This window comes from Gambusia affinis, linkage group LG11 (genome assembly GCF_019740435.1).
Source record: "Gambusia affinis linkage group LG11, SWU_Gaff_1.0, whole genome shotgun sequence".
In the NCBI taxonomy this organism is placed as follows: domain Eukaryota; kingdom Metazoa; phylum Chordata; class Actinopteri; order Cyprinodontiformes; family Poeciliidae; genus Gambusia; species Gambusia affinis.
The window spans coordinates 2,779,200-2,798,700 of NC_057878.1; the positions used below are offsets into that span (position 1 = coordinate 2,779,200).

A 19,501-nucleotide genomic window follows, 5' to 3' on the forward strand; every position below is an offset into this window, starting at 1 on the left:
TGACATTTCGGACATAAATTTGCTTAAAGGAAAAAAATGTCAAAAAAAGAATTGCATTTTTTCGATTAGAAAGTTCTGCCGCTAGAATGACATGAGGAGTTTTTAGCTGTAATGAAATCGGTTTATCTCGCAAAACTAATGAAACACATTTCTTTCGCATCACACGAGCTACATGTTCAACAACCAGATGTTGCCACTGCACAAGCCGCGAAGAAGAAAACAGGAAGTGGTATGACGGCAAAAAAAAAAAAAAAGCAGACTTGCGCAGTACATTTTTAATGACTAATCACGTTAAAAAACGTATTCACGTGTGATTTTAATTGTGTTTCTTATTTACGGAAGCACCGTAATTGCGAAATTGTGCTTTTTTGACATCCATCCATTTTCTAACACCCCTGTCCTTAGTGGGGTCGGGAGGGTTGCTGGTTCCTCTCCAGCTACGTTCCAGGTGAGAGGCGGGGTCACCCTGGACAGGTGGCCAGTAAGTCACAGGGCAACACAGAGACATACAAGACACACAACCATTCACACACACACTAATACCTAGGGAGAATTTAGAGAAACCAATTAACCTGACAGTCATGTTTTTGGACTGTGGGAGGAAACCAGAGAACCCGGAGAGAACCCACCATGCACAGGGAGAACATGCAAACTCCATGCAGAAAGACCCCGGACCGGGAATCGAACCCAGGACCTTCTTGCTGCAAGGCAACAGCTCTACCAACTGCACCACTGTGCAGCCCACTTTTTAGACATTAACGGAATATTGACAAACTTTTGCAGACATTTTTTGATGGAAACGCAGTAACTAATGTACATGCAAAATTCGATCTGACCAATCACAGCAGAGCTTATTTTCTGTTGGTAGGTCAGTTTTCCTCAATTTTATCTGTACAACTAACAACATTTGAACTGATATTAATAGACCAAGATAGAAATTGTTAGTTTCCTGCGTCACTCAGGGACTCAGCTCTGAGCTCAGCTGAAAGACCCACAAAAATCATGTGAATTTGAATGTTTGGTTTATTTATCTGACCTTATTGATAATACCTAATATTGCAAACACATAAATATATAACTCAGAAAAAAGATCTTGTTTTGTCCCAGAAAAACCAGCGATGAACATATCCGGATTTAAAGCCCAGGAGGCTGCAGGTAGTCATAGATAGGCTGCAGACACACAGAGACGGGCTGGGGGTTCAGATGAGTCCCGAAAGAGAAACAGTTCCCGCCTCCTCCAATCAGGAGCAGAGCCGGTTCTTCTGAGTCCGTCAGCTCGGAGCAGAAGGAGTGGAGCATCAGAGGCCAGGGCACGGAGCTCTGCACACACACATCGGAATCAGACATTTACACTAAAGAAATCTGTCAAAATACACCCTGTTATGTTGTGCATAACAGAACATCAAAACGTTTTTACACCAGATTATCAGGTATGAAAACTCCTCCAAAGGGCGGGGTGTACTTTCATTTTCCCCATACTGTAGCTGAGTGAAAGCTGACCGTGTCCAGTCTGAACTCCATGCTGCTGTACGTGCTGAGGCTGATGATGACGACGCCAGGAACGCCATCTGACTGCATCCAGACTCCGCCCACCACAATCAGCTTATCACCAAACACATGGGCGCAGTGGGAATACCTGAAACAAACAGGAACAAAGGGGCTCATTTTGAGGCAACAGTTGCTCGATGGGAAGAGTTGTCATCTTGGAATCTGGAAGTTGCAGGTTCAATTCCAGCTTCCTCCTCCTCCACATGTTGAAGTGTTGCCTACCAGTCTGTTTCTGAGAGTGACTGGGTGAATGCTGCAACAGTGTAAAGTGTTTTGAGAGGTCGGTATGACTGAGGCGCTGCAATGTGATGTCACCATCTTCTTGCTAGAGAGGGAAACAACCTGCTCGCTACCGATGGCTACCACTGGGTTTACCTGTCAAATCGTCAACATAACGCGCTAAATCTTAAATATACGCCTGATATAGAACAGAAAAAGGGACACAGTGCTTTGCTAATAATTGTCAACCCCACAGCGACTAGATAACAAGGTCCAAAAGTATCGCATTTCTCAAGTCTGACAAAAGTTTTAATTTAAAAAACAAAACAGCAACATGGGAGTGAGTCGGTTATGCTAGCTTGACTTTGACAACCTTAACATGTAGATGTGCTGCAGAATTCTGTCTGTTTGATTCAGTTAAAAAAATAAGACGACACACACACACACACATTAATAGAGCAGGAATTTAAATGAGCTAATCAACCACCTGTGTCCAGACGATCACTTATTAATATGCAAAATAAACATCAAGCCTGAAAACATCAAACTAATGGACTGACCGTTCTGTTTGTGTTGGAAACGTCTGTGTGATTTTTGGCTTTGTATCCTGATACTCTATTGGACCTGCTGTTAGTCAGTTGCTATGAGTGGTTTTGAGTTCTTCAACAGGTTTTCTGTGTTATTGTTGGGGCCTGCCCATAGCAATGCATAAGGAGAGCAGTGACTGACTTGCGAAGCAAGTCAGTCACTGCCTCCATGCATTGCATGGCAGGCACCTATTGTTCTACACCCAATAGAATGTTTCTTTAATACGTATTATTTATTATTCTTCCGTTACCGTTAATGCGGCTCGTGATCACATGCAGCCCACCCACAAAAGTGGTATCAAAACGTGCGGCTCGTTCCGGGAGGAGCTATTACTTTTGGTGGGCTTTGGAGTTACCATGGCGGCGTAAAAGCAAAAACGACCCCAAAATCACTAACGAGCTCACCAGGTGCATCTCTCGTCATGCGTCAAGGGGAGGCAACCAGTAAATCCTGAAAATACCCTATTTTTGAGGATTTTCTGTGTCGTCATAACTTTATGTAGAAACGCCATTCAAACTTCATTTTGTAGATCGTCCGTGATCTCTTTTAAAGTGAAGACAACCGTCAATATGTATTATGGTTTGTCCACAACTTCTTTCTAAGCGACCCAAAGTTTTTGATTTTGGAAAAATCAGAGTGTGAAGGCCGCTCCGCTAGAGTGAGAGTCAGAGCGACATTTTGACCCCAAATCATTTTTAACTCGCCCTCACGCTCACAAATATTGCATGATTGGTATCAAACTTGGTCATGACATTGATACGCTGCGTGCCTGCTCCGGTCAAATGTTTTCAAAAATTATCTAGCGCTTACAGTTTTCTCTCCAGGTGCTTCAGAGCAAAGTCATGCGCCAGGGTAGCAGACAGATCTCACTGATTCACTTCCATGTATTTCTGAAAAATTTCAGACCTTGGCACACACTTTTTATCTCATTGCTGTTAATACTGTGAGTGAGGTAGAGATATGAATGGCGGGACTATGTGAGACGACAAATAGCCCTCTCATATGCTTCAAACGGTTTTCGAATATGTATTACGGTTCCCGACGGAAACAGTTTTTTGTAATGCTTTTTAGTCAAACTGGCTGGCTCAAACAGAGAATTGTCTCCCCTGGATGTCTCACTCACAGCTGGCAGAGAGGATTATTTACCATGGCAACGGAACCCAGAGCAGGGAGATGCTGAGGACTACAAATCGCATCACTGTAGTTAACTACTAGTTCAGTTAAAACAGAGGAGGACTGAGCTGGCCTTTAGAAAAACTTGCTGCTATGGGCTGTATATAACTAATTTAACCCTGTCACTGTTACACATGGGATGAGTCTAGCCCTTTGAAATGAAGCTTACTGAAAATTTCAAAATAAAAGCCCTTGAAAATTTTTACATCAGGTCATTGTTTTTTGAGCGTTATATGACTGATTTAATCCAATGACTGTTAAACATGGGATGACTTTGACCCTTTCAAATGAAGCTTAACAAAATTTCAAAATAAAAGCCTTGGGAATTTTTACATCATGTAATTGCTCTTTTTGGCTTTATGTGACTGGTTTATCCAAAGCACTCTTACACATTGGATTAGTGTGGGCATTTAATATGAAGCTTACTGCAAATTTCAAAATAAAAGCCTCAAAATGCCCCTCTGGACAGTGCACCACCGAGGCGGTGCAGTGATATCATTCTGCATTATCTGTTTATCCCAGGTTAGGAACTGCCTTGCACAGCAAGGCAGTTCATTAACATTAGCCTTTTAGCTTAAATAAGCTATTTTCTATTTTCAGACTTATTAGCCATGTTTAGTATACTTAATGGAGTAAGTAAATTACAGAGAACATTCTAATAATATCCCACATGCTACTGAGAGCATTCAAGCTAACATTAGCATATTTGCTAATTTTCGCTAATACACTTACTTTATCATACTGAATGTTGCATGTCCAGCTTACTTAACATTCTTGTGATTCTATTGATTGTATTGATTACATTGCAGCTTTCTTTAGCATTGATGCTAATTTTTAGTATCAGAACGCTGGGTCCAAACCGACGGGCACACTTTGGCAGGCCCCAGTTAAATTTCTTCAGGAATTTTTGGGGCCTGCCCCATAGCAATGCATAAGGAGAGCAGTGACTGACTTGGCAAGTCAGTCACTGCCTCCATGCATTGCATGGCAGGCACCTATTGTTCTACACCCAATAGAATGTTTCTTTAATACGTATTATTTATTATTCTTCCGTTACGTTAATGCGGCTCACATTTGCTCATGAGCCCACCCACAAAAGTGGTATCAAACGCGTGCGGCTCGTTCGGAAGGAGCTATTACTTTTTGGGATTTGGAGTTACCATGGCGACGTAAAAAGCAAAAACGACCCCAAAATCACTAACGAGCTCACCAGGTGCAAGTCTCTTCAAGGGGACGAGGCAACCAGTAAATCCTGAAAATACCCTATTTTTGAGGATTTTCTGTGTCGTCATAACCTTATGTAGAGACGCCATTCAAACTTCATTTTGTAGATACGTCCGTGATCTCTTTTAAAGTGAAGACAACCGTCAATATGTATTATGGTTTGTCCACAACTTCTTTCTAAGCGACCCAAAGTTTTTGATTTTTGGAAAAATCAGAGGTGAAGGCGCTCCGCTAGAGTGAGAGTCAGAGTGAAATTTGACCCCAAATCATTTTTAACTTCGCCCTCACGCTCACAAATATTGCATGATTGGTATCAAACTTGGTCATGACATTGATACGCGTGCCTGCTCGGTCAAATGTTTTCAAAAATTATCTAAGCTTACAGTTTTCTCTCCAGGTGCTTCAGAGCAAAGTCATGCGCCAGGGTAGCAGACGGATCTCACTGATTCACTTCCATGTATTTCTGATAAATTTCAGACCTTGGCACACACTTTTTTTATCTCATCGCTGTTAATACTGTGAGTGAGGTAGAGATATGAATGGCGGGACTATGTGAGTCGACAAATAGCCCTCTCATATGCTTCAAGCGGTTTTCGAATATGTATTACGGTTCCCGAGCAGGAAACAGTTTTTGCAATGCTTTTTAGTCAAACTGGCTGGCTCAAACAGAGAATTGTCTCCCCTGGATGTCTCACTCACAGCTGGCAGAGAGGATTATTTACCATGGCAACGGAACCCAGAGCAGGGAGAGCTGCTGAGGACTACAAATACGCATCACTGTAGTTCGAACTACTAGTTCAGTTAAAACAGAGGAGGACTGAGCTGGCCTTTAGAACAACTTGCTGCTATGGGCTGTATATAACTAATTTAACCCTGTCACTGTTACACATGGGATGAGTCTAGCCCTTTGAAATGAAGCTTACTGAAAATTTCAAAATAAAAGCCCTTGAAAATTTTTACATCAGGTCATTGCTTTTTGAGCGTTATATGACTGATTTAATCCAATGACTGTTACACATGGGATGACTTTGACCCTTTCAAATGAAGCTTAACAAAATTTCAAAATAAAAGCCTTGGGAATTTTTACATCATGTAATTGCTCTTTTGGCTTTATGTGACTGGTTTATCCAAAGCACTCTTACACATTGGATTAGTGTGGGCATTTAATATGAAGCTTACTGCAAATTTCAAAATAAAAGCCTCAAAATGCCCCTTCTGGACAGTGCACCAGGCGTGCAGTGATATCATTCTGCATTATCTGTTTATCCGAGGTTGGGAACTGCCTTGCGCAGCAAGGCAGTTCATTAGCATTAGCCTTTTAGCTTAAATAAGCTATTTTCTATTTTTCAGACTTATTAGCCATGTTTAGTATACTTAATGGAGTAAGTAAATGACAGTAAACATTATAATGATACCCCACATGCTACTGAAAGTATTTATGCTTATATTAGCATATTTGCTCATTTTAGCTAATGCACTTGCTTTATCATACTGAATGTTGCATGTCCAGCTTACTTAACATTCTTGTGATTCTCCACATGCTATTGATTACATTGCAGCTTTCTTTAGCATTGATGCAAATTGTTAGCATCAGAACGCTGGGTCCAAACCGACGGGCACACTTTGGCAGGCCCCAGTTAAATTTCTTCAGGAATTTTCTAGTTTCTTTTGCTGTGGTGCACTGCATGAAGTTACTAACACCTCCATCTCCAGGTTTTATTTTGTCAATGGAACTGTTCCACTGCAGCAGCATGGCTGGCTATGGATGACAAGAAAAATAATCCTGTTTTTGCCCTTCATCGTCGTGCGCACGCACAAAATTTCCAGATGTACGCAATGACATGCGACGGGTCTATAGAAATTCGGCACATTTATTGTTTCTAGAATCAAATTGAAACAGTTCAGAGGAAAACCACTGACCTGGGAACAGGAGGCGGATGAACAGCTACTCTGATCCAATCGAAGCCTCTTTCTGTCGGCGTCAGGAAGCTCAGATCACCCAGAGGCTCACCCTCTCGGCTCAGACCTCCAAACACGACAACAGATCCGAGATACGAACAAGCTGAGTGAGAATGACGAGCCGCTGGCACATCGCCCCCTACTGGAAACTGTGGATCATAATGAAACCAAACAAAGTTCCCTGAATCTTAGAGACAGAGCAGAGAGCGCAGACGTGTGAGTTTATGGGAAATTCAGACAAAAACTGACCTCAGTCCAGTGCTGCTGGTCCAGACTCAGGAAGCTGCTGTCACTCAGAGCACAAGCTGATTGGTTCTTCCCACCAAACACAAACAGGAAGTCTCTGCCTACCATAAAAAGGAAACAAGGATTGAGCCTGGGACAAGAAGACGTTTGAATAAGACGAGAAGTGAAACGTTTTCAAGTCATCAAGAGAAGTCCAGTTGGTTCTGGAGGACTGAGGGTCAACACCGACAGACTGGGGGTCAAAAAAACTGACGGACCGCTGGTTTGGTGTTGGCTCACCTCTGTGCTGAACCACTGTGGCAGTGTGTCTAAATCTTGGTGGGGGAGGATTTCCCGTACACTCCATTGGCTCCACCTGAACCTTCTCTGCGTCTGGACGCGGTGCCTTGGCAGCGGACGGGTCAAAGGTCAGTTTAAACAGGTCGGAGATGGGTCGGAGCGGTGAAGAGCGTCCACCGTACACCACCGCTCCTCCTCCTCTTGGAAGGGGGGTAACTGTGTGATAGAGCCGCACGCCTAGAGTAATGAAGAAAACATTTACAAAACCTCTCATAGGCAAGTTTAGCTAAATCTGTAGAAAGTGGAGGAAACATTGATCTGACCCAGATCTGCTGACGCTTCGACGCTGGTGGATCTCCATCCGTTCTGATCCCTGATCAGGGATCTGGACTGAGTCACCCTGCCTCTTCTGCTGGACCCTCCAGTCAGCAGCAGCCCCTCTGACCTCATCCAGGTAGAGGCCAACCCCAAGCCTTCCAAACATACCGGAACAGTGCTCACCTTCAGCTCTGTGGAGCCCCAGCTCAGACTGACGGACGGTACTGGAGATGGTCAGATGGGCTCAGTCAGAGGGGTTTACAGAAAGGTGCACAGGCTGAGGCAGAAAGGTTTCGCTACCTGAGGCCTGACTGAGCAGAGCCTGCTCCATCAGAGCGCCTCGAGATGCGGTCAGGATGAAGTAGTGGGAACACTTTTGGTGCCATTCCTGAGGGAGGACAGGAAGACTTTGGAAGGGTCTAGTTGGAACAGAGATATAGAGTTTTACACATTAAACATGTGTGTCTAGTTGGAACATCTGACGGAGGAGTCCAGCTAACCTCATGCTCATCGAACGGCTCCAGGGTTTCTATTCTGTCCCGCTCCTCCTGGGGGACCAGCCCCAAATAGAACGCATTCATGTCCACACACACACACTGGTCCCAGCCCTGAGGACAACAAGCACACACACACGGCTCATGTGCCATACTCCTTCCTGCTCCAGTGAGGTTTCAACTTTCTGACAGTCTATCACAAAAAAATAAATCAAAGTTTGTGACGGTAAACGACAAAAGTAAACGTCATGTCGTGTGTACTGGCCTTGTCCAGGAACCTTTGCCTCTGTGCCAACAGATCTGGGTACTGCTGCAGGGCATGCAGAGTTGAATTGAGCTTCAAGAAATGGTCCTGCATGACGCGGCCGAAGGGATCGTCGGGACGGATCTGCTCATACATCACGAAGAGGGACTGTGGTAGGCGCTTTGCTGCCCAGCTGATCACGGCGTCTGACCTGCGAGGCACACAGCGGGCCGCAGCTTTTAAAGCCTTACAGGGCGATGGACACCGCTCTGTCACCGTCTCTGCTGTACCGTTGGGTTTCCATGTAGGTGAGCACCACCTCAGAGAGGATCAGGGTGGGAGCGGCCCAGTCCAGACCAGCTGCACTCAGAGCCTCCTCCGTCTGAGATTCCTTCCTAACATCCACCCCTAACAGGCGGTACTGGCTGCTGCACATGTAAACAGGCCCTGAGAACAGACATGTGATTGTAGAATAAAAGTGAAGCTATATTTAGACAACTACTCTGTCATTTTAGGCATCAGGAACCTGGTTGAGGAATCGGAGGCAGGCAGGGGTCCAACATGCCTCTCAGTGTTGCATTAGAAGTGACCAGAGCAGCTTTGCGCCGCGCCACATCAGGAAAATCCACCTCAAACACGGCGGTTCCGTCCAGAGCTCCGTCTGCACAGAGGCGGAAATACAGAGAGTCGAAGCCGGCGCCCAGCGACAGAATCTGCAGCAGCGGAACACAAGAAGCACAAAGAACACAGAAGAATGCAGGAAATTAACAAGCGCATGAGGGATTGTTGCTGTTATCGATTTGATCAACAGTCCATTGGTGGGATTTAGACAATTTTCACCAACTTCAATGTAATACCTTTTAAGACCATTATCATGGCAGAAATGTTCAAGAGAAATTGGTTCATAACTTTCAGGTCAGTAGTCCCAAGATTTATTGTACAGGATAAATCTATAGGTTGGCAACAAATGTGAGCTGATTGCAAAGACAAACATCATCCAGTCAACTATTAATAAATTTACACTTATCCATGATGGAGGCAAAAAAAAGCTAGCTAGATAAATTCTTTGCATCTGTCACTGATATAAATAATACTAATATAGCTAGCTAGCAAGTACTAACAGTATTACTCACTAATAATATTTGCTAGTTAGCTATCAAGTATTAATACTGGAAATAAAAAAATACACTTAGTATTTTTTGACCATATGCTACCTAGGTAGCAAGTACAAGTAGCTAACTACTTAGCTAGCAAGTATTAGAATCTCACTTGCTGCTGATAGTTGCTTGCTATCAAGCTAGACAATTGAAGGTCTTAATTTTAGATACATCCATTTAAGACTTTTTAATGATGCAAGTACACCCTGATGCCCATTTATGAGGAGGGACTTGATATAACATTTAATTTGAATTGGTTTTATTTATTGGTTGTATGAAAACGAACTCAACAGAACTCACCTGTCTCTTTGGACATTTCGCAGTGATCAGAAGGAAATGCCTCACACAGTGGTCCACAGCTCTCCAGCGCACAAAGTAGCCCCTAAAACATCCAAGCATGCGTTAAAGGCTGACTGACAGCAGCACCGCGACGATCCGGCTGGTTCACCTGTGAAGAGGTTCAGACACCTTCTCACCTGTTGATAAGCGGGGCTCTTCGAGATACTTTACACACAAAGTGTTGGATGAAAGGGTCCCTGAAGTATCCCTGCGCGGCGGCTGAGGCCTTGCTCACCACGCTGCTGTCGTTGGTTTCCTGCACCTGAAGAGGGAAAATAAACCGCTGCCATCAGACGGCTATTTGAGAATGATCTGTTCTGGAAAGTATTTTATTTTGAAATTTATTTATACTGGAATAGTACAATGGTTTACACTATTGGAAAATTGTTATTGCTATACTGGCTCAAAGACTTGTATCACATTCAATTCATTTGCCAGTTGTAGTGTTTTACATTAAAAATGGCCAGAGTTATTACATAATTGGAAGTCATTCAATTGCTAGGCTTATTGGTTGATAGTGACCCTGCAATACTGCATTTCAAAATAGAAGTTTTGCATTTCTAAAGACTTCCCTTTAGCTTACTTTAGTTACTCCAGACAGCTCTGCCTCCCATTCTACTCACAGATAGGTTTCCTAATTAAAATCCAAATTTTGTGGAACATGTTTTTATTGTTGTGTACATTTTTGTACACTGTATAAAACACTTTATATGTTTTAATACTCTGCTTACTTTCTTTCTTTTTTTGCATGGAGGGACCCACAAAGTGTGCATACAATGTCATGTTCTACTCTAGGATTCACCAGTCAACCTGCTGTCCCAGACACGTTTAACATAAAATGGAGTTCGGTTATTTAGTTTTTTTAGCTTCACATTAAACGCTGACTAACTCTCAGTGAGAGGAGGAAGACCGTGAGAAAACTCTCCCTCGTGGAGCCTTTATGAAGAGACACATCACACTGTAGTAATATTTAATGTGCAGTATTTATTACGAGCTGTGCCACAGATAAATTACACACAGTACAGTTAAAGACAGGTTTTTTTTTTCTGTGTATAGAGGAGCTGAACTTGCCGCCGTATCGCTGCCCTTTCTCTGCTTCTTTCTGGCTCTTGTTGCCACGACGCCATCGAGATTTCCACTGCAAACTTCTTCTTCTCCTATTTCTCTGGACCACATCACCACATAAAATAAAGTACAATCTGATAGGGATCTTTTGACATTAAAGTTTTGGCTCTTTCATCTGAGCACTCTGTCAAAAAATAATACAAACATCCGCCACGTGAGGCAAACTTCCGACTTCCTTTTCATGTGGTTCTCGGTCGCCCTCCAGCGGCCTGGAGGTGGAAAGATCGCGTCAATCTTTGCTGTTCAGTAGCAGTATCACCATACATTTATACAAAGCGATTCAAAATTTCTTTACAGGGGAAAATTAGAAAATTAAACTAAAAGAATTAGATTAAAAAACGTAATCATATTTTACACTCTAATCTTTTTAAAAAAATCTTTAAAATCAAATTTAAAAATAAATTTTGAAAAACTGCTAGAAAAGCTAATTTCCCCCCTTTGGAAGAGGTTGCCACTCCTTTTTAAAATCTCTGTCTTGCTGTACTGTATGATTAGATAGATAGACAGACAGACATTGGAACTGGAGATATGATCCTTACTCCTTATGATCTATGAAAATGATGGTTTTAAGATTTTAGGTTTAAACGATTTAAGGACTGAAAGAAGGCATTTGGCTGCTCCGTTTATATCTTTCCATGCACTTCCTTTTTGTAATTCACAACGCTTAATTTGTTGAACATTTGTTAATGTTGGTTCGATGGGATTTTACATGGTCCCAGAATGCAAAGAAAGTAGAAGTTAATGTTTGTGCCTTTCATTGTAATCCTATCTGAGCTCCTATTAAGATCTACTTTGCCATAAATTTGTAAAATACTCCTAAAACCTGCTACAGTTAGACATTTGCATAGGATTCTGAGTGACTCTAAAGAAAGACATTGCAAAAAGCTCCTGGTGAAACATTGACAAGTTCTCGTTTTATTGCTTACAGCGTTCATATTTATTTCTTTCGCCTTACGCATATTTGACAAAACCCTGTAAGTGGCAGACTGAGGAGAAGTAAATCTGGGAACTTTGTTAGTGCCAGCAGAGGTAATTTACATAATCTTGTAGTCATAACGCACAGCAATTATGAGATAAAGTTCAAGGAGAAACAGTTTCAGTTTTGCCTAACAGAAACCCGCCTTAAATAGTTTCTCTTCTTGATCAGTTCTGGTCTGAAGAGGACTGACCAGATGGATCCAAATTGTAAAAACGCTTGTCTAGGTTTGCCTTATTAGAAGAACCGCACACAGACTGAACATTTTATGGTGCGACTGACCCTTTTTTAATTTTCTTGTCTAGTCACAGAGACAAGAACCGTTCAGTTCACTTCCGTTCAATTCCCTTATTGTCTTCCAAGGGAGAAATTCGAAACAACATACAAAACAACATAGAATGCGTAGACAATGTTTTAAAACAAACAAAACATACAAGCAGGTGTCAATCTTTCTTTAAAAACAAACCAAATTTAATGAATCAATTAAATACAGGTTTGGTTGTCCCAGTTTTGCTTTTGAGTAAAGGTTGGTGGACATTTGTGATGCAAGGAAGTTAAAAGGAAAGCGATAAAAAGTAAGATTATTAAAAGATGAATATTTTGTCATTCATAACATTTTACTTATGTAAACCGCATGGGTGCTGACTCCCAGTGAGGTATCATGAGTTGTTTTTTGTTTTTTTTTCGATTGTGCACTGCTAGCTCTCATGCTTTTTGTGAAACGTGCGAATCATCTCTAAAATTAACATTTTTCCACAAAGGGCACTACTGATGACTAAAAATACTATTGCTACGTCGTTTTTCCAGATTTGGCTAAAGATAACTAGAAAGCTTGACAGGAATGTTTGTATTTCAAATTCCGACTTTCAAATATTCCACCGAACTTATCACCAGACAAAAAGTGCAAAGAGAACCATGTGGAATTTCTTGGAAAATATTATTTCAATCCGCCATCTTTTTTATTTTTAAGCAAACCCCCTTTTCAACGCGTCTTTTCTATTACAGACACCCACTGCATTTACTTTTTATTAAAGAATAGTTAATTTCAGTAGCATTTATTATGAACGCAGTGTTTATGCTTGAATTATTCTAGGCGTTCTTAGGTTTTGCTTAATAACTCAATAAACTGGGTAGATAACACTTGTTTTCATTTCCCTTCATGCCAGTTTGACAATGCGGCACTCACAGCGCCTGCGCCAGATTACAGGAAGTGTTACCATTTTTCTTATAGCAGCCGCAGCAGCAGCTGATAGCTCCACCAGAAAAGCCTGGGACACCTGCTGCCGCTCAAAGACGGTAAATATCCTTTCGCTGGAACGTCAGTAAGAACACGCCGTGTCGGTAGAAGGAGAAAGAATCTCTATTTCTAGTCCAGCGTCGAAATACGAAGGTCTGTAGTCTGAGTGGTGTCTCGTCTGGACCCGGCGGTGTGTGTCGTTAGCTCACTCCGTGAGATAAGATAAGGTTCAGTGAGGGAGGAACCGTAGCGTCGTAACGATCGGCTCAGAGAGCTGGAGTCATGGACTGATGGAGCCCCCCCACCAACAGTCCCCCTCCTCATTGTATCGATTAGACGCAGAGGCGCAGCATCAGAACCCGTGCTGAGACCTTCACCCTCCGTTCTGTAGATCTCATTGTTGATCTGATTCAGACCTCTGTTGTTTGACATGACATGTGAGAACATCGATCTGAAATTGTCTTATCTTCGCGCTGCGAATTTCTCACAGTCTTGCATTTTTAGCTTGTATTGCTTGTCTTAGGGTGCCTAGCAGGAAGGGGGTGTTACTGTCACAGAGGACAGTCCTGGTAAAACATCACTTTTCACTTGAAAGATATGATGTAAAAAGAGTTTTTATATAAACAGTAACTTAAGATTTACTATGTGCTATAAAATGGCACTGTGTGCATATGGTGCCATTTTATAGCACTATCAATTAACTACTTCAGTTTTTATAAAATGGTGTATACATTAAATATGACTTAAAGGTGTTTGACTTGTTAATTTAACACCTTGAAATTGGGCCTCTGTCTCTTTAAAAACTGCTGCTCTTTCTGAAACTTCACCTTCAGGACGTCATCACAACATGGCTCCTCTGTTAACCCTTTAACAACGTTTTGACCAGCGCCGCACTGAGCAATCAGCACGCCTAATGAGCTCAGCAGATGCACAGCTCCATCTGTACTTAGCAGTATTTGCTAACTGCCTCTGGCTAGTCTGAAGGAGTTAAGTGGGGGAGTTGTGAGTGAAGGCTTCTCTGAGTCGGAAGCTTGGAAACTGAGGGTCTGTGCCAACCCCAGCTCCAGACAAGTTTAACAGGGGGTGGCATCAACTTGTTTTGTGGGGCAAAATGAACCTTCATAGCTGAACATAAACAACAACATCATCAGTAGCCTACAAGCTACTTGTTAACAAGCTTAAGGTGCTGTATTGTTATTAGTTAGTCTTCTTTTAGCTAGCATTACCTGCATCCAACAGCTTTACTCAACTCAGTCGGTTAGTTTGGGGGAAAAACTTCTTTGTGTTTTGCTGGTTTGCTGCCATGATTCTAACATACACCCGAGTAGCTCTGCACAGCAGCAGCAGGTCTCCTTCGATACCACACAGGTGTAAACCCAGCGCAAGGTCTCAGCTTCATCTTGCGTTTGAAAGCGGCTCGGAAAAACAGGTTACATGTTAACAACGGATTAAACAGTTTTGACTGCTGAAAAAGTGATAGAGGACACAGATATGGGAAGTATGGAAGCCTCTACTGTCAAATTGACATAGGAATAACAGACAGTTGGCCACTCTGAGGTAAAAACAACAAACAGCTTCCAGTCCAGGGGGGGCAGAGCTGAATCTGTGCGTGCATTGGGGGCCATTGCCCGCCCATGCCGCCGGGCCTTAAAGGTGGAGCTAGGTCCAACCAGGTGTTTTGCACAGCTGGATCAATCAATCAGTCAACTTTAATTTCTCCCATGGCAGAATGGTTGTCATGGCAGATTTAAGGATTTTTCAAACATGCATGAGAAAATTAAGGCAACACCCAGGGGTCAATTTTACATAATGCTGCCCCTTTAACACTTCCATAAAAGCAGATGTTTTGTTGGTTTGCTGCTGCTCAGGGGGATTCAGGCTTTGACTAAATGGTGAAGTAGGAAGAGCTAATGACTGATCTTACACAAGCAAATGTTTCTCCTTGTGATGACGGCTATAACAGGCGTGTCAAACTCCAGTCTTCAAGGGCCACTGCCCTGCATTTTCAGATGTTCCACTGGTCCAGCACATGGAAATCAAATGGCTGAATTACCTCCTCAGTATGTAGACAATTTCTCCAGAGTCCTTCCAATGACCTAATTCTTTGATTCAGTGTTATTGCAGCAGAACTGTGTCTGAAAGTTGCAGGACACCGACTGTTAAGGATTGGAGTTTTACACCTGTAGGCTATAGGGACCATTTTTTCAAATAGTAGAGTCCATGTTGCTGCAGCAATACAGATGATTCAAAAGTCAGATATGTTCAGGATTACTAGCAGTCCATCAAGTTCAGTCTGCGGTCAGAGTGTGTGCTAATCAGAGAAGCTCATGACAGGAAAACTAAAGGCTGCCTTGTTGTGGAACGCTACCTAGACAATTGATTTGTCTCTCCAAAGAGTCTAAGAGCTCTAAATAGGTTCGAGAAGTTATATTAGCCGAGCCACTGCCTTTCTATGCAATTCTGCCCAATTCTCCTCTCATTTCAGTGCTCTGAACAAAGCAAAGCATAGAACAAGGGCCTGGTTTTTACCAGTTTATGGTTGTATCTAACCAAACCATGGGATTTTGGAACAGTGTTTTTTGCATAGGAAAGACCAAAGAGTCAGTGAGGGAGGAACCGTAGCGTTGTAACCAAATGTGAAGGAAGGTGATGGCTTGCTGCCATGGGGACCCGGCCATCTTACAGTCATTGAGGTGACCACGAACTGCTTCGCCAACAAAATTTCCCGTGTCAAATATGAAGCCATTTGTGATGGCTCCACCTTGACCCAAACCGGACAATGATAAGAACAAATAGTGCAAACACAACAACTTGTCAATTACAAGGAAAAGAAACCCTGTGGCTGGACATCTGAAGAAATATTCCTGTAGAAGGGGGTTCTGGAAGCTGTTGCATCAGGGACCCAGTCTTTCCTTGTGTGCCATAAGTTGAGGTGGGAGGTTTGTCTTTAGCTAAAAAAAAAAAACCCATTTGTATTGATATAGCATAGTGATTAAATAAATGTCTTTTATCTTCACAATGTTTCTAGTCACATTAGATAAAGGTTGTGTTTTCTCCCTGGGTCTTACAGTCACTTACCCCCAAAACTGACATTGTGTTTTATTAACATTTCTTCAGATTTCTTTGAAAAGCATTCCAACATGAGCTGTTGTGTTACTCCCACTCAGCAGAAAGGTTTCTTTCTGCTCAGAGTCAGTTTTGAGGTAGACTGTACCAACTAAAACTTAGCATTGATCACAGTTCTCCTCTAATTTAGACCAGTGGGGAGTAAAACCAGAGATATTACTAAGTATGGAACCTGTTGTTGAAATTCACTTCACAAAAGTTAAAGTTTTTTCCTTTTGCACAAAGAAAAACACCAGAAGAGTACAAAGATCAAGCCAGCCTCGGTAACGAGTGTCTATTTGGGAGGCCACTCGGGTCACTGTTAGAGCAGCATTCCAGGGAGGAGGCCCAGCCCCCCTGCCGTCTCCTGCACAGGTCGGTATGAGCTCCAGAGGGAGCGGCAGCCGATCCAACGGCTCGCTACCGCAGACCAAGATCTGCCAGTTCAAGCTGGTGCTGCTGGGGGACATGGCTGTGGGCAAGTCCAGCCTGGTACTACGCTTCGTCAAGGGACAGTTCGACGAGTTCCAGGAGACGACTATAGGAGGTGAGACGCAGTGGTGATGATCAGGTGATCGTTCCTTATGAGAATACTTTGATGTTAACTTGTTGCTCTTTCATCCGTGTTGCTCCAGCTGCGTTCTTGGCTCAGTCGGTGTGTTTAGACGACACCACAGTGAAGTTTGAGATCTGGGACACAGCAGGACAGGAGCGATACCACAGCCTGGCTCCCATGTACTACCGCGGAGCTCAGGCTGCCATTGTCGTCTTTGATATCACTAAACCGGTACATGAAGGCAAAGAACACATTATTTACGAGTTAGTCTAAGTAGAATGGGTTTAATTATACAGTCTTGTGAGAAGTTCATTATTTTACCTCTGATTATGTGGTTGCAGGAGACATTTGAGAGAGCTAAGGCCTGGGTGAAGGAGCTGCAGAGGCAGGCCAGTCCAAACATTGTTATTGCTCTGGCTGGAAACAAGGCCGACCTTGCTGAGAAGAGACTGGTAGAATATGAGGTACTACTTGTTTTTTTTCCCCATTTTAATCTCTCTATATCCATATTATAAATCCTCTACACCAGTGGATTGCATTCCTTGAGGGCCATAGTCCTGCAATTTTATAGATGGGTCCTTTGTCCTACACACTTAATTTCAATAGCTAAAACTGCCTCAACAGCATGAAGTCAAGCTCTACAGAACTCTGTAATGAGCTAATATTGGAGCCAGGTGTGCTGAAGCAGAGACAGAGCTAAAAGTTGCAGGACCCTGGCCCTAGTTTGAGACAACTGCTTTACACCTTCTCTTTTGCAAGAGGTCACAGCAGGGATAGTCCATTTCTTGTCCTGCTACTTCCTCAGTCAGTGTGCTGAGTTGGGGTTTTACATTGTCCTGTTGAATAATAGAAGGATATCCCTGGAAACCATGGTCTTTAATTCAGTGTACAGGGCCCTACGAAAGTTTAAGCCTGCACACAAGAACAAGACCCACTAAAGTTTTAGCTGTACCATGACTAAACGATTGAAAGCTTATGAGGTGTGAATATTTTTGAAGGGAGGGGATGAACTCTTCAAACCTCTGTATCACTAGTTTATGGTAGAATGGTTGTATTGCTAGAGCAGTCCACCCCTGGTAAGGCCGTTCAAAACAATGTCCAATTCATTAAACCCCTCCAATGATGAGGATAGGACGACATTGTCACTGATCAACTGACCTTCTCTGTGTTACGAAGGAAGCCCAGACATATGCTGAGGACACCGGTTTGCTGTTCATGGAGACGTCTGCCAAGACAGCCATGAACGTCAACGAGCTTTTCTTGGCTATTGGTGAGACACCTTGTATCAGATTCAACACATTTAGCTCTTTTGTAAATGAATTAATAACCTGGAATAGGTGTTGTATTTTGCTAATCCAATTACAACTCTCGTTTACTCTGCTGTAGCAAAAAAGATGCCAAAAACAGACACGCAGAACCCAACACACGCAGCACGACATCGGGGAGTGAACCTCCTGGATCCAGACGCCCACTCCACCCGAGCCTGCTGCGGTGGGAACTAAAGCTCCTGATCCACCCCGCTGTGTATTAACTCCCCCATCCATTCTCTCCTCCACTACAGTCCTGACACCGCCACGTCGTGTTGCAGCAACATCCAGGGGTGAGCCTGATGTTGGGAAACCTGACATCCACTCCCCTCTGTGCTTTGCGCCCATCCTCCAGTTCAAGCAGACAAAAACTCGAAGGAACGGGGAAGACAGAAGAAGAATGATGCCAATTGAATTAAGGGTGGACATTTGAGTTTGCCCACCAGACTTGGAGATTTTACTTTTGGAAAGAACAGGCGGAGACCAAGATTGAGGAGTGCAAAACGAAAGAATGTGCAAGACAGTGGCAGGCCTGTTGTAGTATTTAGCACTAATTGTGAAAATCCTGTTTCTCTCTGCCTTGCATCAGTTTACCCCACTGTCCTGTTGCATAAACTGAACAGCACATTCTTGTGAGTGGACAGGAACCATTAGAAAAGGGAGCTTTCTTCTTCTTCTTTGTGGAGCTTTGCTTTGTCTCATTTTGAACTGATCAAAGTCTGCTGTGAATACTGCCCCATAACACTGTCCTGGAATGATCTGTAACCCTTCTGTCATGCTTGAAAAGATCCATATCACAATTTCTCAAGTGTGTCAGCCTGGTCAAATTTCTAGTGTGATGGTTTAGACTTCATTGCCTTCCGGCTGTAATATTCCAGCCTGTCCAAATCATGTCCTGTAGTCTAGGTAGAAACTTAAGTTCACTACATGAGGTCAACGTGTTAGCTAAACCTGTTTGTATTTTTAGGTATTTAAGATGCAATGTTGAGAAACTCCCCGCATCGTAGTGCATGAGCAGGGATAAAGAAAGAGGTGAAACTTTAACACAACACTATGGCCTTGATGTGGAGGGGATGTTGGGCACTAAACACAGTGAAAGGCGGGGAAATCCAAAGGGTTCAGATTGGCATCAAATACCAGAATCCTGCTGTGAGGAGATCTCTTAAACCAACTGAAGGGCTGCACTGAGTAATAGAGGTGATTCAATTGCAGATAATACCATGGTGTCTGCTTCTGTGCATGTAAAAATTCTCTCCTCAGATCACTGATATCCTGGGGTTGTTTGTTTAGTTATGTGGAAGAAAGATCTAAAATGACGCTCAAAATAACCCATGTTTCCCTGTGGGATCTTTTTTGCCCGTCTTCTGGTAAGTGTTTGTCTCTTGTCACGGTGATCTTAGATGGTTT

The 19,501-nt window shown here is 43.0% G+C and overlaps 2 protein-coding genes across 4 annotated transcripts; one reads left to right on the top strand and one right to left on the bottom strand.

The window, feature by feature from the left end:
* Window positions 1–1,005: 1,005 nt before the first annotated feature.
* Window positions 1,006–11,082, bottom strand: lcmt2 (leucine carboxyl methyltransferase 2). 2 transcript variants are annotated; one of them, XM_044131132.1, is made up of 14 exons: window positions 10,860–11,082; window positions 9,926–10,050; window positions 9,750–9,831; window positions 8,858–9,005; window positions 8,583–8,739; window positions 8,314–8,503; window positions 8,055–8,162; window positions 7,855–7,942; window positions 7,560–7,778; window positions 7,237–7,473; window positions 6,961–7,058; window positions 6,673–6,860; window positions 1,501–1,636; window positions 1,006–1,320 (listed from the first exon to the last, which is right to left on the bottom strand). In XM_044131132.1, exons 1-14 carry the CDS (start codon window positions 10,962–10,964, stop codon window positions 1,135–1,137), a joined length of 2,067 nt encoding a protein of 688 aa, XP_043987067.1. In that variant the 5' UTR covers window positions 10,965–11,082; the 3' UTR covers window positions 1,006–1,134. The 2 variants fall into 2 exon arrangements, with proteins under 2 accessions (XP_043987067.1, XP_043987066.1); XM_044131131.1 differs by having other exon boundaries at window positions 8,819–9,005.
* A 1,324-nt stretch (window positions 11,083–12,406) lies between these two features.
* Window positions 12,407–18,902, top strand: rab5b (RAB5B, member RAS oncogene family). 2 transcript variants are annotated; one of them, XM_044131134.1, is made up of 6 exons: window positions 12,407–12,464; window positions 16,478–16,778; window positions 16,867–17,018; window positions 17,129–17,251; window positions 17,964–18,057; window positions 18,174–18,902. In XM_044131134.1, the coding sequence occupies exons 2-6, from the start codon at window positions 16,613–16,615 to the stop codon at window positions 18,287–18,289; spliced, it is 651 nt and encodes a 216-aa protein (XP_043987069.1). In that variant the 5' UTR covers window positions 12,407–12,464; window positions 16,478–16,612; the 3' UTR covers window positions 18,290–18,902. The 2 variants fall into 2 exon arrangements, with proteins under 2 accessions (XP_043987069.1, XP_043987068.1); XM_044131133.1 differs by lacking the exon at window positions 12,407–12,464 and adding an exon at window positions 13,068–13,185.
* Window positions 18,903–19,501: the final 599 nt, after the last annotated feature.

Bases quoted from the DNA above. Each gene is read 5' to 3' on its own strand.
- lcmt2 (XM_044131131.1), bottom strand. From the start codon at position 10,964: ATGTGGTCCAGAGAAATAGGAGAAGAAGAAGTTTGCAGTGGAAATCTC. The intron at 7,943-8,054 runs GTTAGCTGGACT...GTCCTCCCTCAG, and splicing joins AGCCGTTCGATGAGCATGAG to GAATGGCACCAAAAGTGTTC. The intron at 1,637-6,672 runs GTCAGTGGTTTT...TGTTTGTTTCAG, and splicing joins CATCCGCCTCCTGTTCCCAG to GTATTCCCACTGCGCCCATG.
- rab5b (XM_044131134.1), top strand. From the start codon at position 16,613: ATGAGCTCCAGAGGGAGCGGCAGCCGATCCAACGGCTCGCTACCGCAG. The intron at 16,779-16,866 runs GTGAGACGCAGT...GTGTTGCTCCAG, and splicing joins CCAGGAGACGACTATAGGAG to CTGCGTTCTTGGCTCAGTCG. The intron at 18,058-18,173 runs GTGAGACACCTT...ACTCTGCTGTAG, and splicing joins CGAGCTTTTCTTGGCTATTG to CAAAAAAGATGCCAAAAACA.